At 37.6% G+C, this 14,200-nt stretch overlaps 1 protein-coding gene across 1 annotated transcript in view; it reads right to left on the bottom strand.

The window, feature by feature from the left end:
* Positions 1-13,510, bottom strand: part of foxo6b (forkhead box O6 b) — a 33,838-nt gene extending 20,328 nt beyond the window's left edge. Inside the window, exon 1 of the mRNA XM_079879212.1 lies at positions 12,732-13,510. Within this exon, the coding sequence (XP_079735338.1) occupies positions 12,732-13,190 (459 nt within the window). The 5' untranslated portion in view covers positions 13,191-13,510. The remainder of the gene's footprint in view (positions 1-12,731) is intronic.
* Between the last annotated feature and the right edge of the window lie 690 nt (positions 13,511-14,200).

Raw genomic sequence — 14,200 nt, 5'->3', positions numbered from 1 at the left:
ATATTTATTTCTATATAAGATATTAATACTTTTGTTTAGCAGGGACGCAATGAATTGATTAAAAGCAACAGTAAAGAATCACAAAACATTGCTACAAAAAATATATATTTCAATAAATGCTTTAATTAAAAAAAAATGTTTTATTATTAGCATTTGCAAGTTTTCAACACTGATAATAATAAGAAATGTTTCTAAAGCACCAAATCAGCAGATTAGAATGATTTCTGAAGGATCATGTGACACTGAAGACTGGTGTAATGATGCTGAAAATTCAGCTTTACCATCACAGGAATAAATTACATTTTAAAATATATTCAAATAGAAGACTGTTATTTTAAATTGTAATAATGTTTCACAATATTACTGTTTTACTGTATTTTTGATAAACAAATGCAGCCTTGGTATAAGCATACGAGACTTCTCATATTTTTTTTAATAAAATACTATTTTTATAAGAACAAAACCACTACCATTTATTCAAAAAAATATATATTTTTGTGAATTGGACTACACTGTACAGTATTATTTGTATTGCCGTTTAGCTATAGAGTGTGAATATATAGCTAAAGATGCTATTGTTTATGTTTCATGGCAATATTTGATAAGTATACTTTCTTTTTGTACAAAAAAAAATGTCATATTGTGAGGTTCTCAAATGAAATAGTTTGGTATTCACAGCTCAAGAAAAGAGCCTCCTAAATCTGTCTGGTTTTGACATAGATTTAAATCATTTCAAACAGTAAAAAGGACTGTTTCAAGTATATGTCTGTCTCATTTCAATTCTACCACCCCTCTTCCAACAGCCTTTTCCCTCGTTTTAATTCCCTCATGGTTTTCTCTTCCATCCTTCTTTCCTTGGCACTAGTTAATACGCAGATTAATGTCACTATTAACACACTGATGGAGTCCGATGGCAAGCCATCAAAAACAATAAAGATGCCTAATGGAATCCAGGATTTGATGCAGTCAAAATTTGGGGTGAAGCTATAAATCAATAGGGATGATAACTTAACCAATTAAAACAGTGTGTGAATGTGTATGTTACAGTGCTAGAAAGAAACATAAAGAAAGATTTCATTCAAACTTATTGCACACTTATAGCATAGAGAATGAGAAAATTACAACCTCAAATGAACACTCGATTCCGAAGTTAAAAAAAATAAATCCTTAAATGTTTAATTCACCCAAAAATGAAAATTCTGTCACTTACTCCCAAAACCCTTTCTAAAAATGTGTTTTTTGTTTGTCTTATTATTGTAACAGGTACAGTGTAACTTAAGTTATTTTACCGTGTAATTTATATTGTAGTTATATGGTAGTCAATTTGCCATAGACTTGTAAATGTATTTTCTTGTTCGTATTTTAATGCTTTTTTACATCTTGGCCAGGGGACTACAGATGAAAAATAGCCTTTTGGCTAATTCTGGCTTTTTTAACCATGTTTGTTCATGTGTTTTATGAAATTGCACTGTCCCCTTTTAAATAAACCAATAAATCAAATCAAATAAATCAAAAAATACTCACACTCCTTTCATTTGAACACTATATGACTTTCTTTCTTCTGTGAAACATAAAAGAAGATATTTTTAGAAATGTCAGTTGATGTTGTTTTTTCATATAATGGAAGTCTGTGGTCACCAAAACTGTTTCATTCTTCAAAAATATCTGTGTTCAGCAGAAGAAAGAAGGTCATTCAGGGTTTGAATGACTGTATAAAATGATGTCAGAATTTTCATTTTTGGGTAAACTATCCCTTTAAGTGAAATGCTCAAGCTTCCTTCTATCATAATTTGAAACTAATCCTAAAGCATCCTCTAAAACTGGGTTGAACTGTTCAATTTTTTCAGTCATTTACAATTGTTTCTTATCAGAAGGATATAATCTTGGGTAAAAGCCAAGGTGAACTGTGTGACTACTGTGTATACAGATCTGTATGGTTTACAAAAGACGTTCGTCACAATTTACCACATTTAGTCATCATTTTATAAAAAAAAATCTTAATTTTTGAAGATGTCTGACAGTCAACAAAGACAAGAGAAAGAACAGTGGATTTTACCATTGTGGGATACAGTATTCCACACACTGTGCTCTGTTGTATATTACACAGTTTGGATAAAAAATGTGTAGGTCATCTAGGTATCCCACACACAGAGAAATGTGTCTAAAGCATCAAAAGCCAGTGTGGATAAACTGATATTCTGAAAATAAGACAACTGGAATTTTCGATTGTTCGATTCTTTTAGAATCCTTTAGGACTAAAGGTTCCAAATAATAATAAAAAGACATACATTTTTCAGAAAGAAAGAGAAATTATGAAAGATCATTAAAAGCGTGTAAAAGACAGAGAAACCAAAAAATCCAGAGAGACACTGATAGAGATGAGACTGTCGAGCAGCGAGCGAGACACGGGGAGAGGTGCTACAAGGGTTCATTCCAGGCTATGTGCCGTGTCTGAGAGTTAGCAGTGACACGGGCAGCATATTAAACGCTTGGGCCTGCATCCTGACCCATTTTCATCAAACTGACAAACTAAATACACTGTCTGCTTCATAAAAATATTCCTCCGCACACAGACGCACACGCTTATCTACCATTTAGTTATGCACATAAAATATACGAGCCAGAAAGTGAATATTGCAGAGAGAGAAACAGTTTGCATTTTCTTTCCATGACTAGAAATACCTTCGAGAAACATAAAGAGAAAAGACGCCTTGATTTCAAACCACATTGCTCTAAACAAACTTTCCAATTCTAAATGAGACCAGCGAAATTCTGTAGAATGAAGTCCAGCTGAACATTGATAAATAGGCTACATAAATAAGATTATTCAATAAATGCTGCTCTTTTTTTTTTTTTTTTTACTTTGTCTCCTGCTTCCTGCTCTTCCCCTCTCTATGTTAACTGCTTTTGGATACCAGACAAAACGGATATCTTCTGACAGGATCTGGTAAAGAGAGCGGATCCAACTTCTTGGTTTGTCTGGCAGGATCTAACATTTGATTAAGCAAACTATTGCATGATTGTTCATTTGAACAACAAGCTTTAGGGTTAGCATCACTTTCCTCACACTGTTTGTGTTACAGACATGAATGATACTTCATGTAATTTAGCTCAGAAAAATATTTGTATAAGTTTTCACCTGGCAAGCGATAACACAGATGAAGAAAATGTATATAGACCTTAGGCCTGTTCACACCAATTTCCGCAATGCATTTGTCTGTTCAGATCAATGTGTAAAAAAAAGGCAGACCAAGTAAATGAATATGCATATTCACCCTCATTTTTAGAAAAGCAGAAATATGCCTAAAAAAACAACCCTTTCTGACACCCACTTGTCACAGAGACAAGCACAAAGACATTATGGTTCCAAATTCATCTTCTGTTATTCAATGCCTTAGCAAAATACTTTGTTTGTTACCGCCACCAAGTTGTAGTGTTATGTAACAGCAGAGGCTCTGGACATGTGACCCAAAGTGCAAATATTTTTGGTTGGCCAATTTTCTTTGCAGTGGGATGGAATTATATTAGAACACCTCTCCGTAAAAAAAGCTATTATATTGCATTGACAGCTTGTGAATGTCAGAGTCAGTCTGAACAGACACATTAACAGACGTTATTTCAATTAAATTGTTTATCGCGCAAAATTTTCGCACAGAACATTCGTCTTGGTGTGAACATGGCTTTACATTGAGGACCCAAACGTTTTCTAGAAATATTATACTTGGAAAAGGCCAGTAAGTCTACACAAAACACTCGGATAGCAATTTGTAACTATTTTACAAACTATTCGTAACTATTCATAACTATTCGTAACTATTTTATTTGGCCGAATTGGTCAAGTCACCTTTATTTATATAGCGCTTTTTACAATACAGATTGTTTCAAAGCAGCTTTACCGTGATAACAGGAAAATAATGCAACAAAGCTTGTTTCGGCTGTACAGCAGATCTAGAAGAAAATAGTGTCACAGTCCAGCTTAAGAAAGTTCAGTGATGGTTCTTTTTTGTTGTAAAAAAGCCAAATTGGTGACTAATTCATAGAAATTAATTCTCATTTGTGCATTTTCGTACAATCTGCTTTAAGTTTTCGTACAATTCACATCGTTCAAATTCATGCGAAATTGCCACCTTGTAAAATAGTTTATTTTTTCTGTGAGGTCAGGTTGGTCTACCCACATTTCTGCAAATTTCTGCAAATTTCTTAATTTGATCAGATATCCCATGGGCTCATTTTGTATCAATAATGTCTACCTCATCTAAAGTTCATAATTGTGGTATAATTGGTTCAAATGTATCCATCTCTAAATGACATTAGCTGTGGTGTGGACCATATTTGATGTCGATAGTCAAAGTTTGCTCTGTGAGACTATGGTCACTCATTCACTTGAAAGTGCCTGACTGGATCTCGAGTGCACCAGTGAGCCGCACTGGCAGGCTTTCCTCTGCGCATGCATTAATCATGGCTGCTCTCCTCTCGCCCATTACAGCTCATCAATCTCAGTTTGCCCAGCGCTCCTGTGGGGGGGTGGGGAATCTTATGAAGATCTGATTAAATATGTAAGCACCTGCTAATAGCAGCACATGCCAGGCTTCAGAGTCAATTGTCTTTAATGTGTACAGGCTCCATGAAGTTATCTAATAGACTGTGGTCAGGGTCAGAGGTCACGAAGGCGCCTGTCTTACTTGATTCTGATGCTAAACCACTATGGGCAGCAACACCAGGCGAAAAAATCATGCAAGGGAATCTGATTACAATATAAGGTCTGCAGCAACATTACTGTATAATCTTTCTGAAAGCACAGAAACTACAACGGAAAAGGCGCGAGCAGCCACGTGACACTCGAGGATGTGTGTGAGTGTGTGGAGGCTGGGCATGTGTATGTGTGTGTATGTGTGTGTGTGTGTGTGTGTGTGTGTCTGTGTGTGTGTGTGAGCAGAGCTTCATGGCTTTAATTAAGGTGGAATCAGAGCAGGATCTGTGCTGCCGTGATAACGAGCCTCATCTGAATTATTAACGAGAGCTGCACCCCCCTGGACGTGAAATCCCGTCAGACTGTCTCTCACACACGCAAATAAACAATTCCAGAACATGCATATAATAATGCACAAATAATGTCTTAGTACAAGACATCACATATATAATATGTATGGACCATCAAACAGTTAGATTATAACCTTCTTATGCAATTATGACACGTAATAAAAAAAAATATATATATATATATATATGTGTGTGTGTGTGTGTGTTTTTTTGGTTACACTTTATTTTAAGGTGTCATTGTTACAGATTTTTAAGTACTGAATCATAGGGTTAGGGTAGAATTAGGGTTTGGATGAGGGTTAGTTGCATGTAATTATGCATAATTTACTGTTATTACTATGGTAAGTACATGTAACAAGGACACAAAAAGTGTTACCGTATATATATATATATATATATATATATATTAAAGGGGTCATATAATGCCATTTTTGTACAAGCTAATATGATTCTAAATTAAAAGTTTGTAATATACTTTAATTAAAAATTCTCATTAGTATTGTAAGAAAACACTCATTTTACCAGGTCAAAAACAGCTCTGTTTTCAGCACGCCGTTTAAGTGCATGTGTCTTTAAATGATAATGAGCTTTGCTCACCCCGCCCCTCTGTTCTATGAATACACCGTTTGAAATAACACAATAACACAATAACTATAACGCGCTGTTCATTTTAAACGTGGGATTATGAATTATATTGAGAACGTCATACATAGAAAACATGCCATAATGTACCCTGAATGTAAACAGTCGCATTCATCGTGAAGTGTGCAAGCGATTTGCAAAGATTAATATAAATATTAACATAAAGGTTAATAAAACGTTACACTCACTTCTTCTTCTGGAGGTGCAGCAGGAACACGAATAGTTGGTACCGATCCTTTTTTCAGGAGCAGCTTCTTAGCAAAACCAGCTTTACTGACCCTCGTTTGTAAAGCAGTCTGGTGTGTGAAATGATTCGCGCAAACATGAAAGCATTGACGTTGATCGTGGGGAATATTCCCTTCGAAAACAAAACTAAGCCACTGCGTCTTCAGCGGTTCGGATTTAGGAACATCAAAATGACTGCTGTGTTCCTTATTACACCCAAGAACAGAACACCACAATCACTTAGACGCCATTCTGCTCATAGACAGTGCTCCAGCGTATCAACAATGACCGTGCCGGTCCGCGCGGACTATGATTGACAGGTCGCTCATGAGCGAGGGCGGGTCTGTGATGAAATGCTGCTGTCAATCAACAATCGTGGGAGGGGCGTCCGACCGACCGGACGGCTTGATTTGAGAGAGGGGAAAACATATAAGGAGATTTAAAAAAAAACACTGGATGGATTTTTATCATTTTATGATGGTTATGTACAGGCACTGCTAACACACATTTCAGTACAATCAACTTGTAAAAGTGCATGTACCATTATATGACCCCTTTAATTGTTATGTCCTGTGGTTAGGTAAGTTAATTGCCAATATTGTTACATTCCAATACAAGCACTTTAAAGGTCCCATGAATTGCCTTGATGAGTGCAAGTTGTTTTTCTGTGTGGACGTATTGCAACAAAAACGTAACTATTTTAAGTTTTGATAAATTGGTGGTGAATTCGTATCAATTCGTACAATTTTATTCACAAAAAAGGGGTACAGGACAAAAGGTCCATCCCTAAATATAACCGTCAGTGGCCCGTAAGCAGATCATATGAAAATGTACGAATGAGATTGTATGAATTCATACGAATTCACCACCAATTTTCCAAAACATAATATAGTCAGAAGTTTACATCAGTCTGTGTTACATATTCTCTTTTGAAACAGGAGATTTCGACATGACATATCAGAGGTATTGTCCCTATTGCAAGTCAGTGAGAGGTGGTATTAAAGTTGCAACAATGAAAACAACAACAACAACAAAAATGTAGGACGGGGACTTCCATCAGTTATTGGTTGGATTTAAAGATGTGGGCATGGCTTTCAAAAGGCGAGGCAGAAAAACGTGAGCTTGATATAGGCAGACTAAATGATTAGAGAAGTCCTGCATACATCAGAGAGAAGTCGGCAGATTCAATTTGTTTAAACTATGAGGTCAAAAAAATTAAACGAAACCTATAGTTAATGAATAATTCACAATAAGATCCATAACATGCATTTACAAAATAGATACAGTGAATTTTTATTTTATGTCGACTTTATGTCATATTTTTCACTTATTATGTCAACGCATACCTCCGGTCTTTATCCACTACCCTCCTTCTCATTAATTTATTAAAGTTAGACATCAACCTTCTTAGTATTCCTTAATCACTTCATTATAAACAAAATAACAAGAAAACAAATAATAAAATTATACAAGAAAGCCTGTTTTCCCATTCATTTTTTGTAAAAATTGTGTAGGGGTACAAAACGACCCAAGGTGTGCAACAGTGTAAGTATATTTTTTTTCTCTACAACAATAATTGAATATTTGATAACTGAATAAGTGCAATTTACCTTTATTCCCCAAGGTGGCAATGTCTGATACACAATGATGAAGAGTGACGTTTCACTCATAGTTACCGCAGGCAGAAAACAAAAGAATAGGAAGTATCATCAGCAAAACTTGAAATGGATCAGAGATTTACTGCAGAGCTAGTACTGGACGCAATCAAATATTAGTGTAAATGTCTCTTGATGGTGGATCTGGTGAAGAAGCTGTCAGCGATCAAAATATTGATTTTGAAGATGTTAAAAATGATAGTTTTGAGAATATGTTTGAGATTGAGAATATGAGCTACATGCTGAATGTACTGGGAAATTAGCTCTGATGAGAACAGTGATGATATAAATCATCTGCTCAAGCTGATCCTTCCAAGCTCCAAAAGGTAACAAAATATGCTTTATTTTATTCTCCTGTAATTGTTACTCTAATATCAGGAGAGTTTTATATTATCACAACAGGTAGAGATTCATCCATGTTAGATCAGGGTCGCTAAAGACCTGAATATGTAATAATTATTGGCAAAACATTCATGCATTCAAGAGTTAAAGAAACAGATATTCTTGTCCTATAGAGCATGTTACTGGACAAAGATTTGCATACACCATAAACGGTTTGGTCCATTTTCCTTGAAGAGAAAGATGTATGACGTGCTAGCCGTTTTTAAGAGTACACTAGCAAATACATGACATCAAACCAACAGAGCAACTAAAAGTTTTTATTTCCTTGGCTCACCCAACCAATACTTATTAGAACATCCTAAGTCATATTTCAAATTTAATTTCCACCACAATGCACGTGCCAACGCATGATATTGCCAGGTGCAGTCAAGTCCTTGCAGATAAAAGGATCTTTTCACTGACTAAAATGATTTTTGATTATTTTGACTATTGGCCTAGAGTCTGATCTACTTTAAGCTTATACTGGCTGACTTAAGAACCAACTGACAAACATGGACAACAACAAGCCACAGTCGTGGTTGTAATGTGCAGAAGTGTGTGAATTTGATGGAAATCATACAACCAAAACAATAGACTGAAGCAGAACTCAGTGGCAGCCTGTTCAAATAATGGTGCAAAATAATGTGAAAACTTAATCATTTACGATACTGTCTTTTGTGAAGTATTACGGAAATGAAGTATGAAGTATTTATCTTTTACATATGGCTATAGTCAATACTTTTCTATTGCGACACCATGTGTGTGTGTGTGTGTGTGTGTGTGTGTGTGTGTGTGTGTGTGTGTGTGTGTGTGTGTGTGTGTGTGTGTGTGTGTGTGTGTGATATGCATCAGGTGTGCCTTCTAAGGATAAGACTAGTCATTGTGATTTTTTTCCAGATACTTCGACCTGACAACACTGATCTTGTCTCCAATAATAGCCTCTATTAATAGCTATTATAATTCATTTCAATACGTCATGTTTCAACTATACTGCATGCATTTTTGTCATTATTGGTCTAAGAAAATCCAGCTTTCACACAGTAAATGTGGAGTTTTTACTATTCCACGCTCCTCAAATCATTCTCTGGATGCTATTGCAAACTGTGTTACAGTCACTTCTTCTACACAGTTTTTGTGGGAGTAACAATGACAGTGTTTCTCCAGAACTGAGGGCATCCAACTAAACCGCAGCTCTGGCCAAATAGCCTGGCACTGAGATCTGCCCTGCATCAATGCCAGGCTGGCCAGAGCTGCCACAGCTGGGGTGCTCACAGAGCCCACTCAACTATTACAAAATTACTGTCACTGTTGCTCACGTCTCTCCGTCTCTTTCTCGCTCTTTCTTTTCTGTGTGTGCTCATTACCTATTCTACAGTTTACATGCCTATTCCTCTCACTTTAATGCTCAATACAAGATATAGAGCTATAATAAAAAGTTAAGATAAAAGCAATGTTTTTTTTTTTTACTTTTAACTTAGAAATATAACTTCTGTTCCCTTTTTTCTGTCCCTTCACGCACGCACACACACATAGATGGATGGATGGATGGATGGATGGATGGATGGAGGGATGGATGGATGGACGGATAGAAAGATAGATACCTATACGACACAAAAATCACAAACGAGACTTCCTTAATATCTTCAATTGATTCTCCAAGAAAGGATTGTGATTGATGAAATTGAGACGTTTACTGACTTTTACTCTTCTGCTTCTCCTGCTTTTCAATAAAGGCTCAAATAATGGCTCAAACTGATCTATTAAGTTTCTCATCAATATCCCCCCATACTGAATGATCTGAGCCACTATCCACATTCATTTGAACTCTTACTGTATGTCAACAATTGTGTGTTTTTGTCTAGTTTTATTGTTCCTTGGGAATTTTATAGGAAAACTCAGACAAAGTGATACTTAAATGAAATATGACTGATATCTCTGTTAAGTCTCCTGACCTTTGAAAAAGCAACTACTGAGGTATACAATTTTACTCTGGGTATTGACAGAGATACAGACAACATCTTCAAAATATTAACCGTGTCTGGAAAAACCTATAAACTGCTGTAGACACACATGCATTAACGGCGAGCTCCCATCGCATTAAATCTCAGATAAACGCAATAAATACTTGGAAGGATGAGAAAATCTGATTAGTGATTTTCTGCATCTCAACAGTCTGTAACAGGATGTGACACACTCTTACCGTACTATTACACAAGATGCTTTGCATCACCGGGCTCATCTGAAAACCTCATGTTGTACCACAGACACATAGACACACTTTAAAAGAATGTGAACATAAAAGCAAAACACTCCAACAAGGCATCCCTCCATGAACCACAAGCAATGGTCATTGGAATGAGCCATGCGTGTTCTTCTCTGCCCTCTTGTCCGCCGTACAACAGCCATAATCCAACCCGTCACAGGAAACCCAGAACTAATAATAGCAGCTAATTGATGCCAAAAATGGCGAGGCTCAATGTCCGAGCCAGAGACGTGAAACTGGCTGCCACAGTGTAGACACGCAGGATTACACAACAGCTATTAATGCTTTCAATGGCACTGACTGTATGTGACCTTTCTATGTTCCATCATCAACTGGCCACTGGTGGATAATCTATCTATCTATCTATCTATCTATCTATCTATCTATCTATCTATCTATCTATCTATCTATCTATCTATCTATCTATCTATCTATCTATCTATCTATCTATCTATCTATCATATATATATATATATATATATATATATATATGAAGAGTTCAGATGCAAAAGCCATCTGAAATTTTCTTCTAGAATGATCATTTTTATCAAGCTCGTATATTTAAGTTCAGCAATTTCCCTTGAATGGCAATGAAAATAACCTATTAATTGTCATTTAAGTGAAATTACTGAACTTAAATATACAAGCTTGATAAAAATGATCATTCTAGAAGAAAATTTCAGATGGCTTTTGCATCTGAACTCTTCATATATATATATATATATATATATATATATATATATATATATATATATATATATATATATATATATATGTATGTATGTATGTATGTATGTATGAGAGTGCTTTACATTCTGAATATCTGTTTTCATGTTTTATACCTATTTGTGTTTATTGTTTGTGTGAGCGTACGGTCCGCATGTGTCAGAATTAAATGCACATTAAAATCCGACGCCAACTGTTATGGGGCCAACATGTGTGAGCATGGTCTGTTTTCCACAACCTTATTTTGATTGAATCAAGTTGTTTTTCTCCATTTTGATCTCCTGCCGGCCAATCAAATCTCTCGCCTTATGGGAACATATGAGCGTCATTCAGCTGTGCATCCCTGGGCAGCACAAACAAGACGTAAAGGAATTAAACCAGATTTAATTTCAGTTTAAAAACTATAGGCTTAAGATTAGTTTAGCCCATCTCTTTGTCCCCTGTATCCAATGAGAAAACAAGGATCTAGCATGAGGTAAATATCCCATTTAGAGATATTAAAGACTGTTGTTTTGATGATGTAATAAAAGGCCTGTGTGTATCAACTATTGCACACACTTTGAAAAACAAAAACATTCTAAGATGAGATGAACTCAAACAAAAGCACGCCATCCTCTTAAACCATTAATAATGATTTTTTTGTCAATATTTTGATGTATTATTTTAAATATTTAATATATATTTATATATAATATTAATTCTAAAATATTCCTGTTCCCTAGAACAAAAAGTATGATGTTCTTCTGGCTTTGTATTCTGTGATCTATAAGGTTTTGTTCTCAAAGGCCAAAATCTACAATAAATAGTCAATGATTGCTTGAAATAAGTCACTTCATAATTGTCTTCCTTTGGATGTTTTGTGATATGATCTCGGTGATCTAAAATGTTTGCCAGAAAGCCACAAACCACAGGGAGAAACAGAATTCAAATTCAGCTGTGTCTGACTATCATTTTCAAAGTTAGATGTTGGTGCTGAGGGGAAAAGAGAGACAGACAGACAGACAGAGGTCCCTGCATGAAGCATGTACATAGTGAGAGCATGCGCATAGTTCAGAATATCCAATCTGATCTAATTAAAACCTTTGACACAACCATATGATAAAAAAATAAATAAAAATGAACAGCTGAAACATTCAGCGTGGTTTATTCTTTTGCCAACCAATGTGGTGCAATTATGCGGTTGCATTTGCTTCACTAAATAACCCTTTTCGATTATGTAATGTTTTAATTACAATTTTACACCGCCTATTTTATTTCCCATAGTCTTTTGGATGGATGTCAGAGCTGAAGAGGAGACAGCAGAGGGAGGGGGTGAAGAGGAGGAGGAGGAGGGTGCGTGCTGGAGATCTCAGAGCAGACAGACAGGCGTGCTAGCGTGCATGCGTGGCCGACGCGCGGGGAAGCTGACCGGACCCGTGCGTGTCCCCCAGGTGACCTGCCTTACAAATGAAGCTCGGCCCGCGCACTCCAGCTCATCCCGATGACGGCGTCATAATCAAACTTAATGCGTCATAAACGCCATTGTTTCGTCATAAACAGAAATACATTTTTATTTAAATATTGTAAGAGCAATGAACTCATTGAACTCTACTCCGTCTGCTCCCTCCCCATTCTACTCGATGCTCTGAAAACGTTTAAAATGCATGATTATTGCAAAAGAAGCAGAGATTTCCCCTTCACCACAACGTGTCAAATCTGACATAAGCGAACAGCCTTTTGTATAATGCGAGATAACTACATAACGAGCGCATAACATGCAATTCTTACATATGACTTATATGATCAGGTGGGAACTGTACCTTCCAGCCGGCAGAGCTATTGCTGTCTCCTTTATCCTTGAAATAGGGCACAAATCGCACCATCCAGTCATAGATTTGCGATAAGGTGAGCCTTTTCTCGGGGGTGCTCTCAATGGCACGCGTGATCAGATCCGCGTATGACTGGTTGCCCCACGCGTTCCGTCGCGACGACTTGGATTTGCGCAGCTGGCCGGCCACATCCAGCGCGGCGCCGGACATGCACGCAGGGGCGGCCGCGATAGGGGCAGGGGCGCCGGCTGGATGCTTGAACTCCGTCGGCGCCCCTCCGCTCCGGCACGCCGGCACGTTGCGCGGCTCCACTTTCACAGGCAGCGCTCGGCTCTCCTCCTCCGGACACGGCAGCGGCCAGGTGCACGACCTCGGGCGGCAGTGCGGCTCATAGTCGGCGTCCAGTTCAACCTGATGCGCGTCTATCCCGCTGCTCTCCATCATTAACATGCTGCTTTTGCGCCTCAAAAGGCAAGGTCAAGGGGAAAACAACAATATACCCTTAAATCCAGTAAAGATGGACTGTGTGTTATCTCTCTGTCTGTAGTCTTTTTACACCAAATGCAATACGTGAATAAAAGCAAAAGCACCGGGAGCCGTGGATAGACTGCTCATTCTTGTGTCTCTAGTCTGCTGTAATGTACTAAACACGCAAAAGCATCCAATGCATCACGATATGCAACAGTCTGTCTTCCATATTACTGAACAATTCAGTCACACGCAAGCGGGTGTCCATATGACTGAGGTGCTGAAATCACACACCCATCACTGAAGCGTCTCGTGCATGCAAAGTCCCTTTAATCGCGCGCTCGCACCAACTGTTGATTGCTTTGACAGACGGTCTGACAGACACGCTGGGCAAGGCTTGTAAATCTATCTCATCAAGAAGGGCGAAATCAATTGACTTCCTCTGGAGTCTGGCCACAGTTTCCGTTTGTCTGGAGCTCTCCCGTCCCCTTTTTTCTCTCTCTGCAGATTTGTAAGCGGTCTCTCACGCGAGCGCAGTCACTATTACTGATAGTAGACACGGCGAGAGCGCCCTAAAAATAGGGTCGCGACGCGTGAATGGAGCGGCACAATTCAGCCGCGTCTTTTCCCGATAATAAATTTCTCCACACGTTTTCTTTTTTCTTTCCTTTTCGTTAGATAAAACATTCAGACGAACATTCCTTCCACATCGGTTCACGCCTGTTTTCGGATGACTAGACGGGGCTGTAGCGGCGGATAAATGCTGCTATCAGATAATTGGACGGCGCTTGAATCAAGTCACTCCCTCCAGAACAGGTTTATCCGGGGGACGCGCATCTTCAACCATACAACATTCATGCCTCTTTAGAAAGATTTACATTTGGAGAATTTCCTTGCACGTCCATCTCTTATGGCAAGTGAAGTCAAAACATTTAGCCTATTCTTTAAAACGAACTACTTTCTTTTTTTTTATAGCTAATCATATTTCAACT

The sequence above is a fragment of the Squalius cephalus genome (assembly GCF_949319135.1).
Source record: "Squalius cephalus genome assembly, chromosome: 8".
In the NCBI taxonomy this organism is placed as follows: domain Eukaryota; kingdom Metazoa; phylum Chordata; class Actinopteri; order Cypriniformes; family Leuciscidae; genus Squalius; species Squalius cephalus.
Note: the sequence above shows the minus strand (reverse complement) of the source record. Positions and strands in the feature narration are given on the sequence as shown.